This window comes from Dendrobates tinctorius, unplaced genomic scaffold, assembly GCF_039654945.1.
Source record: "Dendrobates tinctorius isolate UK_male_01 unplaced genomic scaffold, ASM3965494v1 ptg000013l, whole genome shotgun sequence".
Classification (NCBI taxonomy): Eukaryota; Metazoa; Chordata; class Amphibia; order Anura; family Dendrobatidae; genus Dendrobates; species Dendrobates tinctorius.
The window spans coordinates 15,914,147-15,938,635 of record NW_027361681.1 but is presented as its reverse complement, the minus strand read 5'-3'; the positions used below and the strand labels follow the sequence as shown (position 1 = coordinate 15,938,635).

The window sequence follows — 24,489 nt, the reverse complement described above, 5'->3', positions numbered from 1 at the left end:
ACCCCGGCCATGGGGGGGGGAGGCAGCACAGTTAGGGAGTTTTAGAAAGTGGCATATGTTGATGTTGGACATTCAGCTGATGCAAAAGGCGAAATAGGTCAAGTCCCAGGAAGAGGTGGACCAAAGCAAGCCATTTTTCTGTCACCCTATGTGTCATCAGGGGAAGGTGGGACAAAATCCTTGGAAACCCATGCATGGTTCATTTTAATGAAGGTTAGATCATCCACATTTTGGGTTGACAGACGGGTCCTTTTTTCTGTCAGGATTGATCCAGCTGCACTGAAGACTCTTTCCGATAGCACACTTGCAGCTGGGCAAGCGAGCTCCTGTAAGGCATATTGTGCCAATTCAGACCAGGTGTCCAGTTTAGCGGCCCAATAGTCAAAGGGGAATGACCTGTGTGGGAGAACATCGATATGGGAGGAAAAGTAGTTTGTAACCATAGTTGACAACTGCTGTCTCCTGTCACTTTCCATCGATGCAGTATTACCAGTTGTGTGAGCGGTACTTGAAAAATCAGTCCACAACATTGTCATGAAACCCCTGTCTCCAACGCCACTTCTGCTGTGTGCACCATGAACACCTCTGCCAAGCTGCCCCCTGCCCGTACGGCTCGTGTGAGAACCATCACCGCTGCTGTGTGCTGGGAATGCCTCAAGCAACCGATTTACCAGAGTTGCTTGTTTATTAGCCAATATTAGGTCAAGGTTCTCCTGTGGCATGATGTTTTGTAATTTGCCTTTATAGCGTGGATCCAGGATGCTGGCCAACCAGTAGTCGTCATCGCTCATCATTTTGGCAATGCGGGGGTCCCTTTTTAGGATCTGCAAGGCATAATCTGACATGTGGGCCAATGTTCCCGATGTCAATGATGCACTGCGAGTGCTGGTTGGAGGAGCACTTTCTGGCAAATCCACATCCCTCCAGTCACGCACAAACCCTGTACCAGACCTTGCCACGCCAACATTTTCACTTGCCCCACGAGATGCATCCTCCTCCCCTAAGTAATCATCCCCATCATCATCCTCCTCCTCCTCTTCTTCCTCCACCTCGTCCAGGAGAGGTCCCTGAGCAGACAATGGCTGAATGTCATCAAGGATTCCCTCCTCCTCTTCCTCCTCATCAACATTGGCTGCAGACGCCTGCTCCTTAAGGTGTGTCAAAGTTTGCATGAGCAGACGCATAAGTGGAATGCTCTTGCTTAGGATGGCGTCGTCTGCGCTTACCAGCCGTCTGCATTCCTCAAAACACTGAAGGACTTTACAAAGGTCTTTCAGCTTCGACCACTGCACACCTGTCAACTCCATGTCTGCTCTCAAAGTGCCTGGCCGTGTATCCTCCCACAAATGCATTATGGCCTGCCTCTGCTTGCACAGCCGCTCAACCATGTGCAGGGTGGAGTTCCACCTTGTTGCAATGTCGATAATGAGGCGGTGGTTGGGAAGGTGGAGCAATCGCTGCAGCTTCTGCATACGAACGGAGTGTACAGGCGACCGGCGGATGTGCGCGCACAGTCTTCGCACCTTCTGGAGCAGGGCTGTTAACTCCGGATAATTTTTGAGGAAGCACTGCACCACCAGGTTCAAGGTGTGAGCCAAGCAAGGTATGTGGCTGAGTTTTGAAAGGGCTATGGCTGCCACAAAATTACGGCCGTTATCACTAACTACCTTGCCTGCCTCAAGATGTACACTGCCCAGCCATGACTCAGTTTGTCGCTTCAAGTACTCGGCCAGCACCTCGGCGGTGTGTCTGTCGCCCAAACACATCATCTGCAACACAGCCTGCTGATGCTTTCCACTAGCTGCTCGATAGGGGGACACCTCGTGTGCAACAGTGGCAGCTGCAGATGGAGTGCTCGTACGACTGCGCTCTGTGGACGAGCTTTCGCTTCTGGAGGAGGAGGAGGAGGGTCGAACGCCTACAGCCAACTGTTTCCTATACCATGGGCTAGGCAGCACTGTCCCACCACCGCTGTCCCCTGTGGACCCTGCATCCACCACATTAACCCAGTGCGCAGTGATGGACACGTAACGGCCCTGGCCATGCCGACTGGACCATGCATCAGTTGTGAGGTGCACCTTTCCACTCACTGACTGCTTGAGTGCATGGACAATGCGGTCTTTTACATGATGGTGGAGGGCTGGGATGGCTTTGCGAGAGAAGAAGTGGCGACTGGGTAGGTCATAGCGTGATACTGCATAGGCCATGAGTTCGCGGAAAGCTGCGCTTTCCACCAACCGATAGGGCATCATCTCAAACGAGATTAGTTTGGCAATGTGGGCGTTCAAACCCAGTGTACGCGGATGAGAGACTGAGTACTTTCTTGACCTACTCATAGTGTCTGGGAGGGTGAGCTGGACTTGAGAGCTGCATATGGTGGAAGTAGCGGTGGACAGGGCGGACTGAGAGAGGGTTGATGATGGAGATGGAGTTGGTGTTCTTTCTGATGGCCTAGATTCAGTATTTCGTTGATATAACAGTGAGATTCCCTGACTGCTGTGGCCTTGCAACGACACCTCAACATTTGCTACTGTGCTAACCGGTGGGCTTACAGTGGGGGAAACAATGTAGTGTTGCTGACTACCTTCTTTGTGATCAGTTGCACATGTGGTACTTGAGGTTTGGTGTTGTGTCCACGCTTGCAAGTGCATGGTGGTTAAATGTCTAAGCATGCAACTGGTATTCAAATTTTTCAGATTTTTCCCTCGGCTAAAGGTCTTTGCGCACTTCTTACAGATAACCTTGGCCTGATCATGAGGATTTTGTTCAAAAAAGTGCCACACTGCACTCTTCCTACTTTGGCAGACATTTTGCGGCCTAGCACGCTGTGATCTTTTGACCCTCTGGACAAGCTGTCCAGCAACTCTTTTGATTTTTGGAACCTGTCTTTGGAGTGCTCCGGGCCTGCCAGATAACAGCTGTTGCGATGTCGATGTCTGCTGTGGATGCTCCTCATCTGAGCTATTGGAAGCAGCACCCTCTTCCCCCAATGGATGCCAATCTGGGTCAACAACTGGGTCATCCATCACCTCCTCTTCAATGTCATGTGCACCTTCCTCTGTGTCACCGTGTATGGTGGTATAGTGTGCGGGAAGGGGCACCTGAGTCTCATCAGGGTCAGAATCTGGCTCTGTACACTGCGAGGACAATGTAGTGCTCTGAGTGAATGTACCAGCAGAATCATCTATCAGTGGCTGTGCATCAGTGCACTCCATGTCAGATTCATCTTGGCCTGGGTAATTCACCATTTCACTTGATAATCCAGGCATGGTATGTGAAAACAGCTCCATGGAGTAATCAGTAGTATGGCCTGCGTCATCCTTCAATCTTGGTTGGGGTGAAGGACACAAGGAAAGGTGTGGTTCATGAACATGAGCCTCCAATGACGACTCAGTGCTTTTACTTTTTACAACTTCAGAAGAGGAGGCGATAGAGCTGGAGGCTGAGTCAGCAATGTAAGACAAAACTTTTTCCTGATGCTCTGGCTTTAAAAGCGGTTTGCCAACTCCTAGATGTCACGCTCGCGCCTTGGCTGAATGGCACGAGCTGGGGGGTTGTGGCCCCACTGTGCCACAAACCAGACTACCCTGGAAGGGGCGTAACTACGGCAGCTTCCTTGGTCTTCACTGGAGCCTCTGATGGTGAGGTCAGGCTTGTGCGGCAGGTAGCTGCCGGGTGCCACTCCAGGGTGGTGTCTGGCTGTGGCTGCTGATCCCACTCGGGAACAGGACACCTTGACAGAGGCTATAGACAGGCAGGCGGGTGGACATGACAGGCACGGCTTGGAGACACAGGACAGGCGGGCACGGCTTGGAGACACAGGACAGGCGGGCACGGCTTGGAGACACAGGACAGGCGGGCACGGCTTGGAGACACAGGACAGGCAGGCACGGCTTGGAGACACAGGACAGGCGGGCACGGCTTGCAGACACAGGACAGGCGGGCACGGCTTGCAGACACAGGACAGGCGGGCACGGCTTGCAGACACAGGACAGGCGGGCACGGCTTGCAGACACAGGACAGGCGGGCACGGCTTGCAGACACAGGACAGGCGGGCACGGCTTGCAGACACAGGACAGGCGGGCACGGCTTGCAGACACAGGACAGGCGGGCACGGCTTGCAGACACAGGACAGGCGGGCACGGCTGGGAGACACAGGACAGGCTGGCGTGGTAAGAAAAGGAGCAGGTAGGGACCTGTTCACACAGCAGGTGTAGGCAGGAGGGAGTGGTGTATGCTGGAACAGGATCTGGACCTGTTCACACAGGAGGTACAGGTATGGATCTAGGCAGGAAGGAATGGAATATGAAGGAACAGGTTTGGGCCTGTTTACACAGGAGGTGCAGGTATGGATATAGGCAGGAAGGAATGGAGTATGAAGGAACAGGTTTGGGCCTGTTCACACAGGAGGTGCAGGTAGGCAGAGCCGCAGGAGTGCGGAGCAGGCAGAGCCGCAGGAGTGCGGAGCAGGCAGAGCCGCAGGAGTGCGGAGCAGGCAGAGCCGCAGGAGTGCGGAGCAGGCAGAGCCGCAGGAGTGCGGAGCAGGCAGAGCCGCAGGAGTGCGGAGCAGGCAGAGCGGCTAGGGAGACGTGCAGACAGAGCGGCTAGGGAGACGTGCAGACAGAGCGGCTAGGGAGACGTGCAGACAGAGCGGCTAGGGAGACGTGCAGACAGAGCGGCTAGGGAGACGTGCAGACAGAGCGGCTAGGGAGACGTGCAGACAGAGCGGCTAGGGAGCCGTGCAGACAGAGCGGCTAGGGAGCCGTGCAGACAGAGCGGCTAGGGAGCCGTGCAGACAGATAAAGAGGACACAAGGAAAGACACGGCAGGGAAGGAACCACAAACAAGGAGACTGACAGACAGAGGTAAGACTGAGTTCAGACAGAGGCACAGGGACAAAGACACAAGGACCAGGATATTCAGCCTCCTGGCAGGCAGACAGAGTATGGACAAGGTACAGGGAACAAGACTCAAGGGCCAGGATATTCAGCCTCCCGGCAGGCAGACAGGGTACAAAGCAAGACTAGAGTAATCCTCCAAAGAAGGAGACAGACAGAACAGGGCCTGGCTTCCTCAGCAGCGGAATACTGAGTATAGACATTGCACAGGCAATGTTTCAGTGGGAGTGGCGAAACTAAATAGTCAAGGGCTCCAGGTGATTGGTCAGGGACAGATTACCCAGGTGCACCCAGACTGCATAAGAACCAGAGAGTTCAGGCGCCGCCCCCCCATATACAGAGACAGGAAACATGGAGAGCAAGCAGGAGAACAAGAGGCATAGCACATGGAGCTCAGGGCTGGCAACAGACAGATTTCACAGCATGGCTTGAAGCAGAAAGTAAGTTGGTGTGCGGGGGATGGGAGGCCATGCAGTGACGCCAGCAAGGTTGTTACAGTACCCCCCCCTTTACGGCCCCTCTTCCTCAAGCCTGCCAGAATGGCCTGAAGAAGGAGTATAGGACCACACACAGTCCAGGTTGACACAACATCCTTCAGGTAGGGTGGAGTATGTGTGCCATCAGGAATCCCAGATTGCCCGGTTTCTTGGTGCCTATGGAAGTCAGGTTCTAACACAGAGGGTACAAAGACTTCTTCCTCCTGATTGGCAGAGCGCAGGGACCTGGAAGCTTCAGACTTGACCTCTACATCAGCCGGCCAGCTGGAAACAGAAGAGACCTTCACAGAGTCCAACTTCAGCCCGAAATCCCAAGAAAATTGGACCTCCTCCTTAGGATCAGGAGGAAGCATCTCTGCCCAGGTATCTTCACCAAGTAGCCAAATGGAAGCTGGAGGCATACATACAGGGAGCCACTTCAGCCTGTTACCCTGAAAAAATTGGTCCTCCCCTTCCAGTTTGGTGAGAAATGGAGATACGTGGGTCACTGTTCCAACCTCTTCACCCACTTGCCAAATGGAAGCTGGAGGCATACATACAGGATCCATCTTCTGCCCATGGCCTAAAGAAAAATTTTCAAGCGACAGGGATGCTTCTGGGAACTGGTCACAGGAGGTGTGTGGAGAGAGCGCCACTGCTTCCTTTTCTTCAGTGACATCAGCACACCATGACCCAATAGCCAGCAGAACAGATGGGGAAGGTAACACTGTAGCCTGACCTTGTAACACTGGAACTAGATACCTTTGGTGACTAGGTAGCTCCAAGTGTGGCACCACGCTGGGTCTTCGGACCAGAACAGGCAGTAGAGTATCTGGCTCAGAAGGACCGATGGGCAAACTGGTCATCAAGTGTAAAATGAACTTCTCCAAATATAATGCTCCGATTTGGAGCTGTAGTTGTCCCTTCGACACTCGACTGTTCATAAGTAGGGCACGACCATCACCAAACACCGTCACCGGATTCTGGAGCTGTGGAACAGGAACCCTACACAGACTCCGTCTGGCTTGCAGCTTTAACACATCTGCAGGGCCGAAGCTCCCACAAGGCACACGAACAGTCACCGTTCTTAGTGAGGAGGAGGGACTCTTACCAAGGGCAGCCTCTCCCACTGACCCAAGGTTGTGGAGCTTGCGCTCCTTTGGACAGAAGCCGTCCGAGTGTTCCACACAACCACAGCAATACTGTATGCCCATCTTACGACTGGTTTCAGGCTACTGCTTTGCCAGCCCACTCTTAACAGTCTTCTTGGGTTCAACTCGAGTAGCTGTTTTAACAGGTGGAGGAACTAGAGGGTTTCAGACGGTGGTCGCAGTCTGACGAGGCGGTTTCTTCACTGGTTTCGCCCGTCTGGCGCGCCTCTCAGATCTGGAAAGGGAAGACTCTTCAGGAGACACTGCACTAGGCTTGTCAAAGGCTTTGCAGAAGGCCACCAGGAAGGCCGGTAAGCTCGATGTGATGGGATCCCCTGCTTCCCAAAGGGGGTTAAGCCACTGCAACGCATCTCCTGTTAGGTAGGACATTAGTAATCCTACCTTTACCCGATCGCTGGCGAAGTAGGGAGCATGCCATTGAAAATAGCGTAGGCACTGCTCCATAAAGGCACGACACTGCTTGGGGTCCCCATCATATCTTGGCGGGTCTGAGGGAGGTTCAACTTTAGGTATGCCAGCCTCTAGTTGAGCAAACAGTCTATTGGAGACCACAATGGTGGGTGGAGCAATGAAGGATTGGGCTTCAGACCAGGTAAATTTATTTGGTTGCCCATACTGGCAAAAAAGTTCATCTTGCTCCGAGGGCGAAAGGACATGGGACTCAGCGGGAACCATGGCCTGTGCAAACTGTCACGCTCGCGCCTTGGCTGAATGGCACGAGCTGGGGGGTTGTGGCCCCACTGTGCCACAAACCAGACTACCCTGGAAGGGGCGTAACTACGGCAGCTTCCTTGGTCTTCACTGGAGCCTCTGATGGTGAGGTCAGGCTTGTGCGGCAGGTAGCTGCCGGGTGCCACTCCAGGGTGGTGTCTGGCTGTGGCTGCTGATCCCACTCGGGAACAGGACACCTTGACAGAGGCTATAGACAGGCAGGCAGGTGGACATGACAGGCATGGCTGAGACACAGGGCAGGCGGGCATGGCTTGGAGACACAGGACAGGCGGGCACGGCTTGGAGACACAGGACAGGCGGGCACGGCTTGGAGACACAGGACAGGCGGGCACGGCTTGGAGACACAGGACAGGCGGGCACGGCTTGCAGACACAGGACAGGCGGGCACGGCTTGCAGACACAGGACAGGCTGGCGTGGTAAGAAAAGGAGCAGGTAGGGACCTGTTCACACAGCAGGTGTAGGCAGGAGGGAGTGGTGTATGCTGGAACAGGATCTGGACCTGTTCACACAGGAGGTACAGGTATGGATCTAGGCAGGAAGGAATGGAATATGAAGGAACAGGTTTGGGCCTGTTTACACAGGAGGTGCAGGTATGGATATAGGCAGGAAGGAATGGAGTATGAAGGAACAGGTTTGGGCCTGTTCACACAGGAGGTGCAGGTAGACAGAGCCGCAGGAGTGCGGAGCAGGCAGAGCCAAAGGAGGTGCAGGTAGACAGAGCCGCAGGAGTGCGGAGCAGGCAAAGCCGCAGGAGTGCGGAGCAGGCAGAGCCGCAGGAGTGCGGAGCAGGCAGAGCCGCAGGAGTGCGGAGCAGGCAGAGCCGCAGGAGTGCGGAGCAGGCAGAGCGGCTAGGGAGCCGTGCAGACAGAGCGGCTAGGGAGCCGTGCAGACAGAGCGGCTAGGGAGCCGTGCAGACAGAGCGGCTAGGGAGCCGTGCAGACAGAGCGGCTAGGGAGCCGTGCAGACAGAGCGGCTAGGGAGCCGTGCAGACAGATAAAGAGGACACAAGGAAAGACACGGCAGGGAAGGAACCACAAACAAGGAGACTGACAGACAGAGGTAAGACTGAGTTCAGACAGAGGCACAGGGACAAAGACACAAGGACCAGGATATTCAGCCTCCTGGCAGGCAGACAGAGTATGGACAAGGTACAGGGAACAAGACTCAAGGGCCAGGATATTCAGCCTCCCGGCAGGCAGGGTATAAAGCAAGACTAGAGTAATCCTCCAAAGAAGGAGACAGACAGAACAGGGCCTGGCTGTCCTGGCTGTTCCTCAGCAGCGGAATACTAACTGAGTATAGACATTGCACAGGCAATGTTTCAGTGGGAGTGGCGAAACTAAATAGTCAAGGGCTCCAGGTGATTGGTCAGGGACAGATTACCCAGGTGCACCCAGACTGCATAAGAACCAGAGAGTTCAGGCGCCGCCCCCCTATACACAGAGTCAGGAAACATGGAGAGCAAGCAGGAGAACAAGAGGCATAGCACATGGAGCTCAGGGCTGGCAACAGACAGATTTCACAGCATGGCTTGAAGCAGAAAGTAAGTTGGTGTGCGGGGGATGGGAGGCCATGCAGTGACGCCAGCAAGGTTGTTACACTAGAAAACTAAGCCTTCGAAGCCTTATGGAGCCAGACGATGACGCAGGCTCAACACCTCCTGCATTCGGTCCTATTTTGCTCTTGCCACTACCATCAGATCCACCACCAACACCATCATTACCAGCTGCCAACCCCCGCCCAATTCCACGGCCTCTTCCACCAGCCTTCCTCATTTTTTGTAGAAATGTAGACAAAATCCAACAAACTATATAGTAATGTAAAACAAGGTACAAGGTGTCTATAGGACAGGGGAGATTTTGAATTTCTGCACACACTTGTGGACACTGGACACTTTTGGATTGTGTGAGGCCCACTGAATATCACAGCGCTATGTCACAGGCTCGATGGCACAGGTGTGAAAAAAGTGACTACAGGATAAGGGAGATTTTGAATTTCTGCACACACTAGTGGACACTGGACACTTTTGGATTGTGTGAGGCCCACTGAATATCAGAGCACTATGTCACAGGCTCGATGGCACAGGTGTGAAAAAAGTGACTACAGGATAAGGGAGATTTTGAATTTCTGCACACACTAGTGGACACTGGACACTTTTGGATTGTGTGAGGCCCACTGAATATCAGAGCGCTATGTCACAGGCTCGATGGCACAGGTGTGAAAAAAGTGACTACAGGATCACAGAGATTTTGAATTTCTGCACACACTTGTGGACACTGGACACTTATGGATTGTGTGAGGCCCACTGAATATCAGAGCGCTATGTCACAGGCTCGATGGCACAGGTGTGAAAAAAGTGACTACAGGATAAGGGAGATTTTGAATTTCTGCACACACTAGTGGACACTGGACACTTTTGGATTGTGTGAGGCCCACTGAATATCAGAGCGCTATGTCACAGGCTCGATGGCACAGGTGTGAAAAAAGTGACTACAGGATCACAGAGATTTTGAATTTCTGCACACACTTGTGGACACTGGACACTTATGGATTGTGTGAGGCCCACTGAATATCAGAGCGCTATGTCACAGGCTCGATGGCACAGGTGTGAAAAAAGTGACTACAGGATAAGGGAGATTTTGAATTTCTGCACACACTAGTGGACACTGGACACTTTTGGATTGTGTGAGGCCCACTGAATATCAGAGCGCTATGTCACAGGCTCGATGGCACAGGTGTGAAAAAAGTGACTACAGGATAAGGGAGATTTTGAATTTCTGCACACACTAGTGGACACTGGACACTTTTGGATTGTGTGAGGCCCACTGAATATCAGAGCGCTATGTCACAGGCTCGATGGCACAGGTGTGAAAAAAGTGACTACAGGATAAGGGAGATTTTGAATTTCTGCACACACTAGTGGACACTGGACACTTTTGGATTGTGTGAGGCCCACTGAATATCAGAGCGCTATGTCACAGGCAGAAATTGGCTAGTGTATCACAAACTACAAGGTGTATGTAGAATTGGGCAGAATAGGAATCTCCCTAGAGTGTAGGTCTGTAAGAACGGAACAAGTCCTCCACTTATCCTTCCACAGTGACACACAGATAGCTTCACTGTGGCCGTGATAACAGCCGTTACACGGTACTGAGAGGAGCGTGCACGTACACGGCTGTCCGGTGTACGTAAAATTGTCAAGCTCCGTGTTTTTTAAGTATACGGACTGACACACGCTGTCTCTCTATAGTTTTGAATGTGATCAAACAGCAAATATATTTAACTGTTTGAAAGCTAGACAAAACTAGTAGGTGCAGGTCTGTAAGAACGGAACATGTCCTCGACTTATTCTCACAGAGTGACACACAGATAGCTTCACTGTGGCTGTGATAACAGCCGTTACACGGTACTGTGTGAGGAGCGTACACCGCTGTATGGTGTGAAAAAATGCACAAAAAAAAAAAAAAATTGGGATTGCTTTTAAAAAAGCAGTTTGCAGAGCAGTGGGTAAACAGCAATGCAGCTGTCAGGAAGCCTTAGAAGGCAGCCTAACAACCAACACCGCTGATCCACCACAATATAGCCTCCCCTTGCACTGCACACACAGTGACTGGTGTGTTGTACAGGCAAAATCGCTAGCAGCAGAAGCAGATTTTTTTTCTTCTTCCCTGCCTAACACTCTCCCTACAGAATCAGCAGGAGCAACCTCTCCCTATGCCAAGATCGGCAGAAGTAAGATGGCGGTCGGCGTGCACGCCCTTTTATAACCCCTGTGACGCCCACCAAAGCAAGCCAATCACTTGCATGCCCTTCTGAAAGATGGTGGTGACCCCTGCCTATGTCATCACGTTGCCCACAGTGTCCGTGGATCCTGATTGGCTGAAAAAGAGCGCTAAACAAACTTTTGAAATGCGACTTTGGCGCGTAAGTCGCCGACCTCGTGGCCGACCTCATCCTAGGGTCGGGTTTCGTTTCATGAAACCCGACTTTGCCAAAAGTCGGCGACTTTTGAAATTTTTCGACCCGTTTCGCTCAACTCTAGTCAACATCCCATAGAGCTATTTGGTTACACAGTCTGTGAGTGTCCAATTTAGGTGAAAAACATTTCAAGGGTCCATTCAAGGATGCAACGTTTTGAGTAGCCATAGGTCTTTCTCACGCATACGTGTGTTAAATTAATGGAACCATGAAGATTTCTTCGCTTAAATTGGACACTCTCCCTTTCTTCTAAACTATTAAGGAGGATCTGTAGATGATGCAGTTATAGGGGGGGGATCAGTGGATGACACACTTATGGAGGAATTTGTAAATGACAGTTATGGGGGACTGATATAGGGGGATCCGTGGATGACACACTGTTATGGGGAACTGGGAAGATGCACTTTTATGGGGGGGAACTGTGAATGACAAACTGTTATGGGGATCTGTAATTGATGCACTGTTATGGGGATCTGTAGATGACGCACTGTTATGGGGACCTGGAATGATGCACTGGTATGGGGGAAACTGTGAATGATGTACCGTTAAGGGAATCTGTGGATGATGCACTGTTATGTGGGATCTGCATGTGACTCACTGTTATGGGGGATCTGTAGACGACACACTGTTATGGAGGATCAATGTTATGGGGATCTTTAGAGGACACACTTATGGGGGACTGTAGTTGATGCACTCTTATGGGGAACTGTGCATGATGCACTATTATGGGGGATCTGTGGATGATGCACTGCTATGAGGATCTGGGTATGACGCACTGTTATGAGCGGGATCTGTGGATGACGCACTGTTATGGGGATCTTTAGAGGACACACTTATGGGGGACTGTAGTTGACGCACTCTTATGGGGAACTGTGCATGATGCACTATTATGGGGGATCTGTGGATGATGCACTGCTATGAGGATCTGGGTATGACGCACTGTTATGGGGCATCTGTGGATGACACACTGTTATGGGGATCTTTAGAGGACACACTGTTATGGGGATCTGTAGTTAACACACTCTTATGAGGATCTAACTATGATGCATTGTTATGGGGGTTCTATAGATGACGCACTGTATGAGGATCTGGTGATGTGCTGTTATGGGGAGAATCTGTGGATGACGCGCTGTTTATGGGGATCTGTAAGTTCACGCACTGTTATGGGGGATCTGTGGATGACACACTGTTATGGGGATCTGTAGTTAAAAACCTGTTATGAGGATCTGACGATGGTGCACTGTTATGGGGGGTATTTGTAGATGACGCACTGTTATGAGGATTTGGTGATGTGCTGTTGTGGCGCCCCTGAGGCTCAGTTGCCACAGAGGTACTGCACCTCCTCCTGAGGTGTGGTGCCCCATCATCCAGATAAGTTGGAGGCTCCTGACCACGCTCCAACACCTGCATCCCACAAAACACGGTAGTGTAGCAAAGCCACATTGCGGCTCCCTGCTTGAAGTGAAGCAGAGTACCTTTGGTGGCTCCCTGCTTGGAACACGAAACGTGCTGGGAGGCGGGTGGAGTTAGAATACATAAAAGAGCGGTACGGTTTAGGATTTGAGGTCAGTCAGTCAGTTCAGTTCAGGGGAGCGAGGAAAGAAGATCCCTGAGAGAGGGATGGAGGAAGGAGGTGCTGCAGCAGATCTCAGTGACCTGGGTCTGCTGGCGCGGGAAAGGGAAGAAGGAGAAAGACATTGAACCGAAACCTGATCTTCCATAAGAAGGATAGACTAGTACGGAACGAAGGAGTAAAAGGGAACGGAGGACGTGGGTTAGGAGAGAACCCTGCCTAGAAGTTCTAAGCGCAAGGCCGGGGCCCGGTCCCCGAGGTTGTATGGACACTAATGGTTCTACAGCAGACACCGGTGGAGTAGTGAGCTGTAAATGCACTACTCCCATCTAAGACTTGGGGGCACAACAGCAACTTGGATAGTGAGCCGGGACTCCGGAGTAGGGAGTCCCCGAAGCAGGCTACAGCTGTCTGCCGTACAAGTAGAGTTCTTGGAAACATCTGTCAGGAGGCACTCCAGTGTAACTCAGTACTGGGAGTACTTCACACTTAAAGGCGCTATAAGAGGAGACGTTCAGAAAGGCACATGTTGGCGGAGCGTTGGAAGGGAGCATTCCATCTGGCCTGGAGGTTGATTGAGTCCCTGACCCAGAGGACACAGCATGGAGGAAGGCACCTGTGTGTACTACAGACTGTGAGTAAAGTTTTGGAACTACAAGCCTGGTGTCCTCCATTGATTCTTGCGCCACCACACCCGGCACCGCTACATCTGGGTACCAGCTTCTACACCACTTGTGCCTCTCCTCTACCCCTACATCTACACTGCCCTGGGGCTACAGCTTCACCTGTGGGGAGCTTCACCATCTTGGCTGCAACACACCAGCAGCCCCAGAGGATCTGCACGCAGCGTCGGCTCAACATCTCACTTGCCGAACACCACAGGTGGCGTCACGAACTATTCCATTAACTACATTCCACCAAACTTCCCCTGTTAATTGGGCGCCCAGGGCCATGGACCGGGTCACCGCTGCTGTGACACATCCCGCCGGCCCGGTACCGAGTACCCCACGGCCCTGGGAGGGCGACCCACTGTTATGGGGGAATCTGTGGATGATGCACTCTTATGAGGATCTGGTGATGTGCTGTTATGGGGGAATCTGTGGATGATGCACTCTTATGAGGATCTGGTGATGTGCTGTTATGGGGGAATCTGTGGATGATGCACTGTTATGGGGATCTGTAGTTGATGAACTGTTATGGGATCTTTAGAGGACACACTGGTATGGGGATCTGATGATGACTCATTGTTATGGTGGTATCTGTAGATGACATACTGTTATGAGGATCTGTTGATGATGTGCTGTTATGGGGGTCTGTGGATGACGCACTGTTATGGGGGGATCGATGGATGGTGCACTGTTATGGTGAGATCTGAGGGCGATGCACTGTCATGGGGGATTTGTGGATGATGCACTGTTATGGGGGAATTGCAGATGACACACTTATGGGGAATATGTGGATGATGCATTATTATGGGGGAGATATTTGGATGAGGCACTGTCATGGGGTCTCTGTGGATAATGCACTTTTATGGGGATCTGTGTATGATGCATTATTATAGAGGAACTATGGATGAGGCACTGTTATGGGGGATCTGTAGGTTATGGGAGGATCTGTGAATGAGGCACTGTTATGTAGGAACTGTGGATGATGCACTGTTATGGGGTGATCTTTGGGTGATGCAATTTTATGGGGGGGTTGGTGGATGGCGCACCGTTTTGGGGGATCTAAGGATGATGCACTGTCATGGGGGATCTGTGGATGATGCACAGTCATGAGGAATCTGGGGATGATGCACAGTCATTGGGGATCTGTGGATGATGCACTGTCATGGGGATCTGTGGATGATACACTGTCATGGGGGATCTGTGGATGATGCACTGTCATGGGGGATCTGTGGATGATGCACTGTCATGGGGGATCTGTGGATGATGCACTGTCATGGGGGATCTGTGGATGATGCACTTTCATGGGGGATCTGTGGATGATGCACTGTCATGGGGGATCTGTGGATGATGCACTGTCATGAGGAATCTGGGGATGATGCACAGTCATTGGGGATCTGTGGATGATGCACTGTCATGGGGGATCTGTGGATGATGCACTGTCATGGGGGATCTGTGGATGATGCACTGTCATGAGGAATCTGGGGATGATGCACAGTCATTGGGGATCTGTGGATGATGCACTGTCATGGGGATCTGTGGATGATACACTTTCATGGGGGATCTGTGGATGATGCACTGTCTTGGGGATCTGTGGATGATGCACTGTCATGGGGGATCTGAGGATGATGGACTGTCATGGGGGATCTGAGGATGATGCACTGTTATGGGGATATGTGATGATGCAGTGTCACGGGGATCTGTGGATGATACACTTTCATGGGGGATCTGTGGATGATGCACTGTCTTGGGGATCTGTGGATGATGCACTGTCATGGGGGATCTGAGGATGATACACTGTCATGGGGGATCTGAGGATGATACACTGTTATGGGGATTTGTGATGATACACTGTTATGTGGGACCTGTGGATGATGCACTGTCATGAGGGATCTGTGAATGATGCACTGTCATGGGGGATCTGAGGATGATGCACTGTTATGGGGATATGTGATGATGCACTGTTATTGGGGATCTGTGGATGATACACTGTCATGGGGGATCTGTGGATGATGCACTGTCTTGGGGATCTGTGGATGATGCACTGTCATGGGGGATCTGAGGATGATGCACTGTCATGGGGGATTTGGGGATGATGCACTGTTATGGGGATTTGTGATGATACACTGTTATGTGGGACCTGTGGATGATGCACTGTCATGAGGGATCTGTGAATGATGCACTGTCATGGGGGATCTGAGGATGATGCACTGTTATGGGGATATGTGATGATGCACTGTTATTGGGGATCTGTGGATGATACACTGTCATGGGGGATCTGTGGATGATGCACTGTCATGGGGGATCTGTGGATGATGCACTGTTATGTGGGATTTGGGGTTGATGCACTGTTATGTGGGATTTGGGGATGATGCACTGTTATGGGGATTTGTGATGATACACTGTTATGTGGGACCTGTGGATGATGCACTGTCATGAGGGATCTGTGAATGATGCACTGTCATGGGGGATCTGAGGATGATGAACTGTTATGGGGATCTGGGACGATGCACTGTTATGTGGGATCTGGGGATTATGCACAGTTATGGGGGATCTGTGGAGGACACACTGTTTTAGGGGGATCTGAGGATGATGCACTGTTAAGGGGGAACTGCAGATGACACACTGTTATGGGGGATCTATAGATGACATACTGTTATAGGGGGATTGGTTTCTTTGCTGTGCTGTTTACAGGTAGAAAATGTATCCTTCACTAAAAAAAAAGTGTTTCATTGAAAAAAGAAAGCGGCACAAAAAATAAACCACATTGCAAACTGCGGCAGTTTGCTATAAAAGAGCGTCCGGCTATCAATGCATTTTTTTTTGCAGCCATAAATGACTTCTAGCAGCACAAACTCCTGGTATGTTCACATGGAGGTTATTATTTTTATCCTCTTACTATATTGCAATCATCATATTACATAGCATTGTGTACTTACAATTGCTCATTTTTCTCTTCTATCAATTTAATTCTTCTGGTTTCCATTAAGTCTATGACATCTTATGAGTAAAAGCTGACTAGCTGAATACTTTTAAGCTTTGTGTAGAAACAGGAGGTCAACTTTCCCTGTATGACTCATAAGTCACTGCAAAAGCCTCTGGTAAGGGGAGGGGCGGAGCAGCTGGGTGAGAAGTTGAAGAGGGGAATGATTTCTGCAAGCACAAGAGACTTCCTGTTTCTACATAGAGGGAGAAGGATTCAGCTAGTCAGTTTATAATCAGGTGATGTCATAGACTTAATGGAAAAAATAAGAATTAACTGTGTAGAAGAGCAAATTGTAAGTACCGCTACTCAGTGCTGAATAGTCTGATGACTGCAATATATTAAGAGGATAAAAACTGACGTGAGGAGGAGAAATGGAGGCTGCACCTGCCGCCTTGCTGCAGCCTCCCAGGCAGTTGACCCCCAGAGCTGTCTCTCCTTCTCTGCACTAAGCTGTGATTTGTGCTTTCTGCATAAAGGGAAGACAGATTTGGTCTTGTGCCTGTGTAATGGCAGCGCAGCCAGAGACGGAGCCGGACGCTTCCTTCTGCATTGTGCATCTGTGCATTGTTATTGCTGGAGGAGACGAGAACAAAAGACAGGCGGCGGAGGGGATGACATAGCCTCCAATCACAGGAGCGCTGCACACCGACTGACAGGTCCGGTAAGCGAGCTGGGCAGGCAAATATTAATGGCCAATCTCAGCCCGGAGCACAACAGCCAATCAGTGATACTTTTACAGCTTCCATTTTGCTGGCAGAAATTCAGTCCTCTAAGGAAAAATTGTGGTACCTTTTCACTAGCTGCATCACTGCTAACCACCGCTTCTGTATTTTTTTTTTCCTCCCCTCTATCCCTGCCCTCCCTTTCAAGGCAAACTTTTGGCAAAAGCAATACCATCATTTTGTGCTCCATTGAGTTCCTCCTTGCAAATGCCTTTCAATCCAGGAAGCCATTAAAAAGCCCCAACACAGAGACACAAGACGAGGAGAGAGGATCTGGGATATCAGACAAATATGCCAAGTGTGCACTCCGCACAGCCGACTCCTCGCCGCGTCTCCTAGGGCTGCTGAGAAGGAGCGAACGACGGACCCCCTCTGGAACAAAAGCACAGCGAAGAGGAGGAAGAAGAAAAGGGGGAAAATCCTCAAGGCAGAGAGTGAGGGGAGGAAACCGGCTCCAGACTGAACCTGGCACCAAGAGATGCAACCCACAAGCAAGCTGCTGAGCCTGTTCTTCCTCATCCTGATGGGCACTGAACTCACCCAAGTAGGTTACCCTGCAGCCGTCCTCGGCTCAGACCCCCTCCCCCATTCCCGTGAAAGTGATTGAGTTGCGGGCAGGCTCCGACACTTGCTATGGTGTATCCGAACCGGAGCATGTTGGCTACTGGCGTAAAATTCTGCTTGGTGCAACCTCCACCCGGGGGACCCACGCTGTGGTCGGGTGGGTGTAGAGAGCAGGTGGTAGTGCTGCTGCTGGAGGGGTGTAGTGGTCGGCTCAGCATGCAGCAACCCCTCGGCATAAGCGAATATTCACACGTGCCAGATCTCTCGCAGAAATTCCTGTGACTGAAGGTCTGTTCCCTGCACCTCAGTGGGGCCATTTCTGCAGAGAGTGCAAGTATTTTTGCAAACCCTGTTCGGATGAACGTGACAGATGCAGGGATTTCTGCAGCGTGTGAATGAACCCTATGACAGCGAGTCGTGTGCTAGGGTCATTGCCCTGCGCCGATCACACATAGCACCCCCATCCTTGTAGGAACAGGTAGCGCACGTCTCCGACTTTCCCCCTGACTGCAGTTCGGTGGCGGCATCGCCGTCGACTTTTCTTTACATGACTATTCCTTTTGATTGACGGTGACATTTAAATGTCCTTTCTGGGTCTCTGGAGGGAGACATCCAGGGGGTAATTAGTTTCCAGGCTGTTGGAGAAGTTCCCCTCCGTGAGCAGCTGGGAATCGGCCCAGAGACTTTACGGATTTGTTTGATTACCAGAATAGGAGTCAAGTGAAAGGGGATTTACACTTTCCTAATGAGATTAGGGCTATAAAGTGCTCAGAACGAGCAGGCTCTGAACCCAATTAGGTCAGGCTTACAGGAGGCTGGAGATTAGCGGGGATTTCTCACTAAGTTTTTTTGGGGGATATACGGAGGGGAGAGGGTCATTACATGGATCCCCATGAGCTGCACGAGGTCCTTCCACTTTCCTGCACCCTGTGGTCAGTGTGGTGTGTGGGACAGATTGTCAGTGGGAGGGCGGTATTATGTGGGTCATGTATAGCGCCATCATCCTCTGTGGTGCTGTACACTGTGACCGCTCACCAGCAGTGACCACATACATTGTACAGTACTGTCAGAGAACAGCTGCTTTATTACAGAAGCAGACATAAGTGAGAACCCCGAGAGGCAGCACTTACACCTGCTCAGGCGCAAGATGCGGCCCCCATGGGACACACAATCACAGCCTACATCAGAGAACAATCAGTGGCACAGCTGAAGCTTTTGATCTGCCCGGGCACAGGACACAAGGTGCCTTAGGGGGCGCTGCACTGGTCATGTTAGTAGAGAGGTTACTGTGTTGAGAAACATTGCAAGGACTCTTTCTTGCACAAGGTGGGACAGACACTTCCAGCATCTTGTAAGGTCAACAGAGGTGACATGTCCCACCCTGGAGATGACTCGTCTGCTGACATCTGGTCCTAGGACGGAGATTACCGACCGCAGCAAGGGACAGTGTACAGGAGGTAGCAGAGCTGAGTAGCCAGATCACGGCTTCTGGTACATAGAGCATTACCCTGAATGAAAGAAAACCAATAGGTGCAACTGCAGTCCTACGTAACATCCCAACTAACAAACAGTGACAGTATTATCTGCAATCCTATGTAACAACTCAACTAACAAACAGTAATATCTGCAGTCCTATGTAACATCCCAACTAACAGTGATCACTACTGTAACATACGGTATTACCAACAGTCCTATGTAACATCCCAACTACCACAATGATCACTACTGTATCGTACCTGCAATCCTATGTAACATCCTAATACACAATCACTACTTTATCATAGTGTTTCCTTCAGTCCTATGCCACAACCCCACAGTGATCACTACTGTTTCATACAGTATTACCCGCAGTCCCAAGTAACATCCCAACTAACACAGTGATCACTATTGTATCATACATTATTACATGCAGTCCTATGTAACACAGATAACTCACTGATAATTTATTCCGTGTTATCTGTACTTAGTTATGCAGTTATGTGCAGTCCCATGTAACGCATGGTGATTGCTTTGAGCACCGCTAATGCAGAGGGTGTTATTTACAATCCTATGTATATGGCGAGAACTTGTCACCTGCAGTCCTATGTCAAATAAAAATAGCATTGTGGTGTAGGAATAATCTGCACAAAGTTCATGACATCTGTAGTTTAGAAGCACATTGTCCACATGTTACCAACAGCTGCAGAACAAGACTCCGCTGTAAATACCCCAGGTGCTTTATAGAAGAACTTTCAACACATACTTCATGTTGAACTGGACGCATGAAGTAACAGCGGCTGCAGAGCGGAATAAAACCTTATAAACACAGCTAGGAAGTGTGGAAATAACTGGAGTTCACAGCTCCACACCTCTGTGGCATGTAATGTATCCTCAGGGCGTATTTAGGCTGCACACTCCGGCTGGCAAGACCTGTGCACTCAGGTCATGTGACCATGATGACATCATCACAGGTTCTTCTTCACTTGTATGTTGCTCTTTGCGTCTGATTGGCCAGCCTCATACTGGAGGCAGAAGTGCACGCCCCCAGTGATAACCATCTAATAACACCTACTTGGACTTAACTAAAGTTAACTCATTAGGTTCCAAGTATTTATTGCTGATATCTCCGCAACAGAGAGGTGAAATAGAAAAAAAAATTAAAAACTTTTTATTCCGTTGTACAGCCACTTTTACATTGTGTGTACAGTTCAACATGAAAAATTTGGTGAAAGGTCCTCAAGCACCTGTGCATCGGAGAATAGGTGGCTGGGTGCTGGAGGGCGAGCGGCCGAGCTCTGGAGGATAGCTGGCTGGGCACTGGAGAGTGAGCAGGAGGGCGCTGGAGGATAGGTGATTGGGTGCTGTGGGTCGCCCTCCCAGGGCTGTGGGGTACTCGGTACCGGGCCGGTGTCAGGGGAATGTGTCACAGCAGCGGTGACCCGGTCCGTGGCCCTGGACGCCCAATATCAATGGCGGTGGTGTTAAAGGTGTTAGAGTTTATTGGTATAGTTCGTGACGCCACCCGTGGTATTTGGCAAGTGAGGTGTTAGCCAACGCTGCGTACAGATCCTCTGGGACTGATGGTGTGGTGCAGCAGAGATGGAGTAGCTCGCCACAGGTGGAGCTGTAGTCCCAGGGCAGTGTAGGTGCAATGGATGAGGAGAGGCACAGGATGGTGTAGATGTTGTTACCCAGGTATAGCGATGCGGGAATAACAGAAGGAGACCAGAGTATGCGGTTCCAAAGCTTTACTCACTGTTTGCAGTTCACACCACTGCCTGCCTCCGTACTGTGTTCTCCTGGTCAGGGCTCCAGCCAACCTCCAGGCAGGACAGGACTCTCCCTTCCACACTCCGCCAATATGTACCTTCACTGAACGACTCCTCCAATGCGCCTTTAGGTGCGAAGCACTCCAGTACTTAGTTACCCTGGAATGCCTCTCTCTAGATGTTCCTAGTCTTTACTTGTATGACAGACAGCTGTAGCCTGCTTCGGGGACTCCTCTCCTGAGTCCCGGCTCTCTATCAGTTTCGTTGTTGTGTCCCAAGTCTATGGTGGGAGTAAGGCGTTAGTGGCTCACTACTCCTCTGGTGTCTGTTGCCGGAAATAAAGATCCAATCAACCTCGGGGACCGGGCCCCAGCCTTTGCGCTGAGAACCTATAGGCAGGGTTCCTATCCAACCCACTCCTCCTCTCTGTTCTCCTTCGTTCCGATCTGTTCTATCCCTCTCTTATGGAATCTGTAGTCTTCAGTCTCCGTCTCTTTCTCCTTCTCTTCCTTCCCTGAGAAGCTCGCTCCACTAAGACCAGTCCTCAGCCTCTCCTGTCTGACTGCCTTCCTCCGCCTTGAGCTCCTCTCAGGCTGACCTGCTGTCAGCCTGCTCTCTTCTCTGGGTCTCTCCCCAGACTGATCCCTTCTGGGTCTCTCCCAGACTGAACTGAAATCCTACACTTTCCCTCTCTTTTATATCATCTAACTCCACCCGCCTCCCAGCACATCTCGTGTTACGAAGCAGGGTTCCACGAGGGGTGCTCTGCTAACCCCCAACCTGTAGCTGTTAGGTGGCCCCACTGAACTATCCTGTATGTGGAATGCAGGTGTGGAGCGTGGTCAGGAGTTCCCACCTTACCTGGATGGTGGGGCACTACACCTTAGGAGAAGGTGCAGTACCTCTGTGGCGACTGAAGCCTCAGGGGCGCCACAGCTGGAGAGCAAGCGGTTGGGCTAGTGAGTGGTTGGGTGCTGTAAGGCGAGTAGCCTGGTGGTGTAGGGGGAGTGGCTGGGTGCTGTAAGGAGAGTGGCTGGATGCTGGACGATAGGTGGTTGGGCGCTGTAGGGCGAGTGGCTGCGCGCTGGAGGATAGGTGGCCGGGTGCTGGAGGGCCAGCTGACAAGCTCCCCCTCTTCCATCATCCAAGAGGAGATGATTCTGCAGATGACCAGGGTTAGGATTGTGCTCAGGCTGCACTGGCCTCTGTGTTTAAAAGGGGCAATTATTTGGGATAAGGCAACCATACTCCTAAAAATAATGGTCTGACCACTGCACAAGTCAAATCAATCTCTCCAGTGTGTAGTGCCCTCCTTTATAAACATGCAGGTTATACCCTGTGGCAGGGCCGGTGTTTGGACCAGGCAGACCAGGCAGATGCCTGGGGCCCCCACCTACAAAGGGGGCCCCCTGCATCTGCAGCCCATTTATCAAGTGCCCAGAGGGTGTACAGCAGTGAATAATGCTGTCCATTGCTCTGAAGTCTTGGAGTGTCTCTCGCAAAGCCCCTTGAGCCTCCCTGTCTCTTTCTCCCTGCAGTCAGGTTAAAAGTTGAGAGTGAGGGGGAGGGGCCAATTACAGCACAGTCACAGTGCAGGAGGATGCCTGCAGCTCTGTCTCCTCCTGAGTCTTGATCATGGCTGCTCCTGGCACTGTCCTGAGAATGGATATGCCTAAGTGAAGCCACAGAACCTGGTAAGAGCAGCAGTAACAGGCAGAGTACAGTGATTTCCTCACTGTGGTCCGGAGCTCTGTGCTGATTGCTGTAGGATCAAGATTCACAGCCACATACAGCAGCGATCAGCATCAGCTCTGACCACAGTCACTAATCCCTGCTTGTAATGTGACAGGGCGACCTCCTGTCACTACTGTCTGGATGACACAAGACAGGGATATTGTCTGCTGAATCAGGGGATTTATGATATAGAAATAAATGAATTCCCATGTGAAATAATAATGGTAAACCATACACATATATATAGTACAGGTGTGCATAGGAATCAGCATTTTTGGTGCATTTTTTTTGTAGCCAAAGCCGGCTCTCTTGGCAGTAAAAACACTGCTTTCAAAACACCCATTTTTAGGGTATGTGCAGACGATCCGGAAATGGCAGCACTTTGGATGCAGCGGACATGTGCTCCGTCTAAAGTGCTGCCATCTTACGCAGGTGATTCCTCGTGTGTTCATCCCATCCACTATGCTGTAACATCTGGCCGCTGTGGGTTGGGCGCTGTGGATGTACACAGCATCCAGTTTACTGATTGTGGACAAACACTTAGAGCTTTTGCTGTTTTTTTTTGTATAGTATTCATTTTGTGCACAGTACATGTTTAATAAAGTTTGTTTTATTCACCAAAAACACAGCGAAAAACAACGTTGCGACATTTGCAGCTTTTCTAAAACTTTTTCATTGCTTTCTACGGGTGAAAAAATTGCTGAAAGTAGTGACACGCTGCGGATTTAAAAAACACTGCAGTTGTGAAATTCAGTCAGGAGAAAATAAAAGGGTGTGCAGGAGATTCCTGAGAATCTCAGTTTTTGCTTGTGCTATAAAATGCTGTAAGCTTCTTATTTGAAGAAGAAAAAGCTGCAGAAATTCTGCATCTGAACATGGCCAAGAGCGGCTTTTTAAAGAGCAGCAAAACATATGAGATTTCCGAAATCTCCTGCATGCGCTTGATTTTTTTCTGACTGGATTTCTGAACTGTAGCGCTTTTTAAATCTGCAGCATGTCACTTCTTTCAGTGTGTTTTCATCCGTAGCGATTCTGAAGCAGGATATTCCTGTGCAGAATCGCACACCCTGCTCCCAGGAAAGCGCATGCGTTTTTTTTTTTTTACACGCTTTTGTAAGCGTTTGTCAAGCGTTTTTGCATGCGTTTTCCTAAGCGTTTTTGCCCATATAATTAATGGTATGCGGAATCGTGTGTGATTCCGCAAAATTAATGAACATGCTGCGTTTTTAATCGCTAAGCGTTTCCGCAGCGGTTAAAAACGCACCATTGGCACAACATGTGCGTTTTTCATTAAAAATCAATTGGATGCTTTTCTTAAGCGTTTCTGCAGCAGAATCGCTTGTCTAAAAGCGCTGCAGAAACGCTTAAAAAACGCTACGTGGGCACACAGCCTAAAAAAAGCTGAAAAAAGTGTAAAGAACACCAGAAAAGAAGCTGAAAAACAGGTGTTTTGCATGCAACATTTTTACTGCCAATAGAACAGGTTTTGGCTACTGAAAAAAACATCTCCGGTGTTACATAGGATGAGGTCACAGTCATGTGACTGGTCACGTGAGCCGGGGAGGGCTTCTGTTCTGGAGTGTGTTGTGCATAGAGGGAATTGTATGGCGATCGGTACACAGCCCCTTCTGAAATGACAGGTGGGCATGGTGGCTGATTCGCAGTGCGGGAAAACTACAATCCCGGCCGGGATAGCAGGTGAGTGTGTCAAAATCGGGACTGTCCCGCTAGATCCAGGAC

The 24,489-nt window shown here is 50.6% G+C and overlaps 1 protein-coding gene and 1 long non-coding RNA gene across 3 annotated transcripts in view; one reads left to right on the top strand and one right to left on the bottom strand.

Moving 5' to 3' along the window:
* Window positions 1-24,489, bottom strand: part of LOC141069892 (uncharacterized) — a 96,670-nt gene that overhangs the window by 41,096 nt on the left and 31,085 nt on the right. The window lies entirely within an intron of this gene.
* OLFM1 (olfactomedin 1) overlaps window positions 17,005-24,489 on the top strand; it is a 65,527-nt gene continuing 58,042 nt past the window's right edge. The window contains exons 1-2 of one of the 2 annotated variants that reach the window (XM_073559464.1): window positions 17,005-17,142; window positions 17,352-17,747. In XM_073559464.1, coding sequence (XP_073415565.1) covers window positions 17,682-17,747 — 66 coding nt within the window. In that variant the 5' untranslated portion in view covers window positions 17,005-17,142; window positions 17,352-17,681. Of the gene's footprint in view, window positions 17,143-17,207; window positions 17,748-24,489 lie in introns of those variants that run through there. The other variant, XM_073559463.1, reaches the window with a different exon arrangement.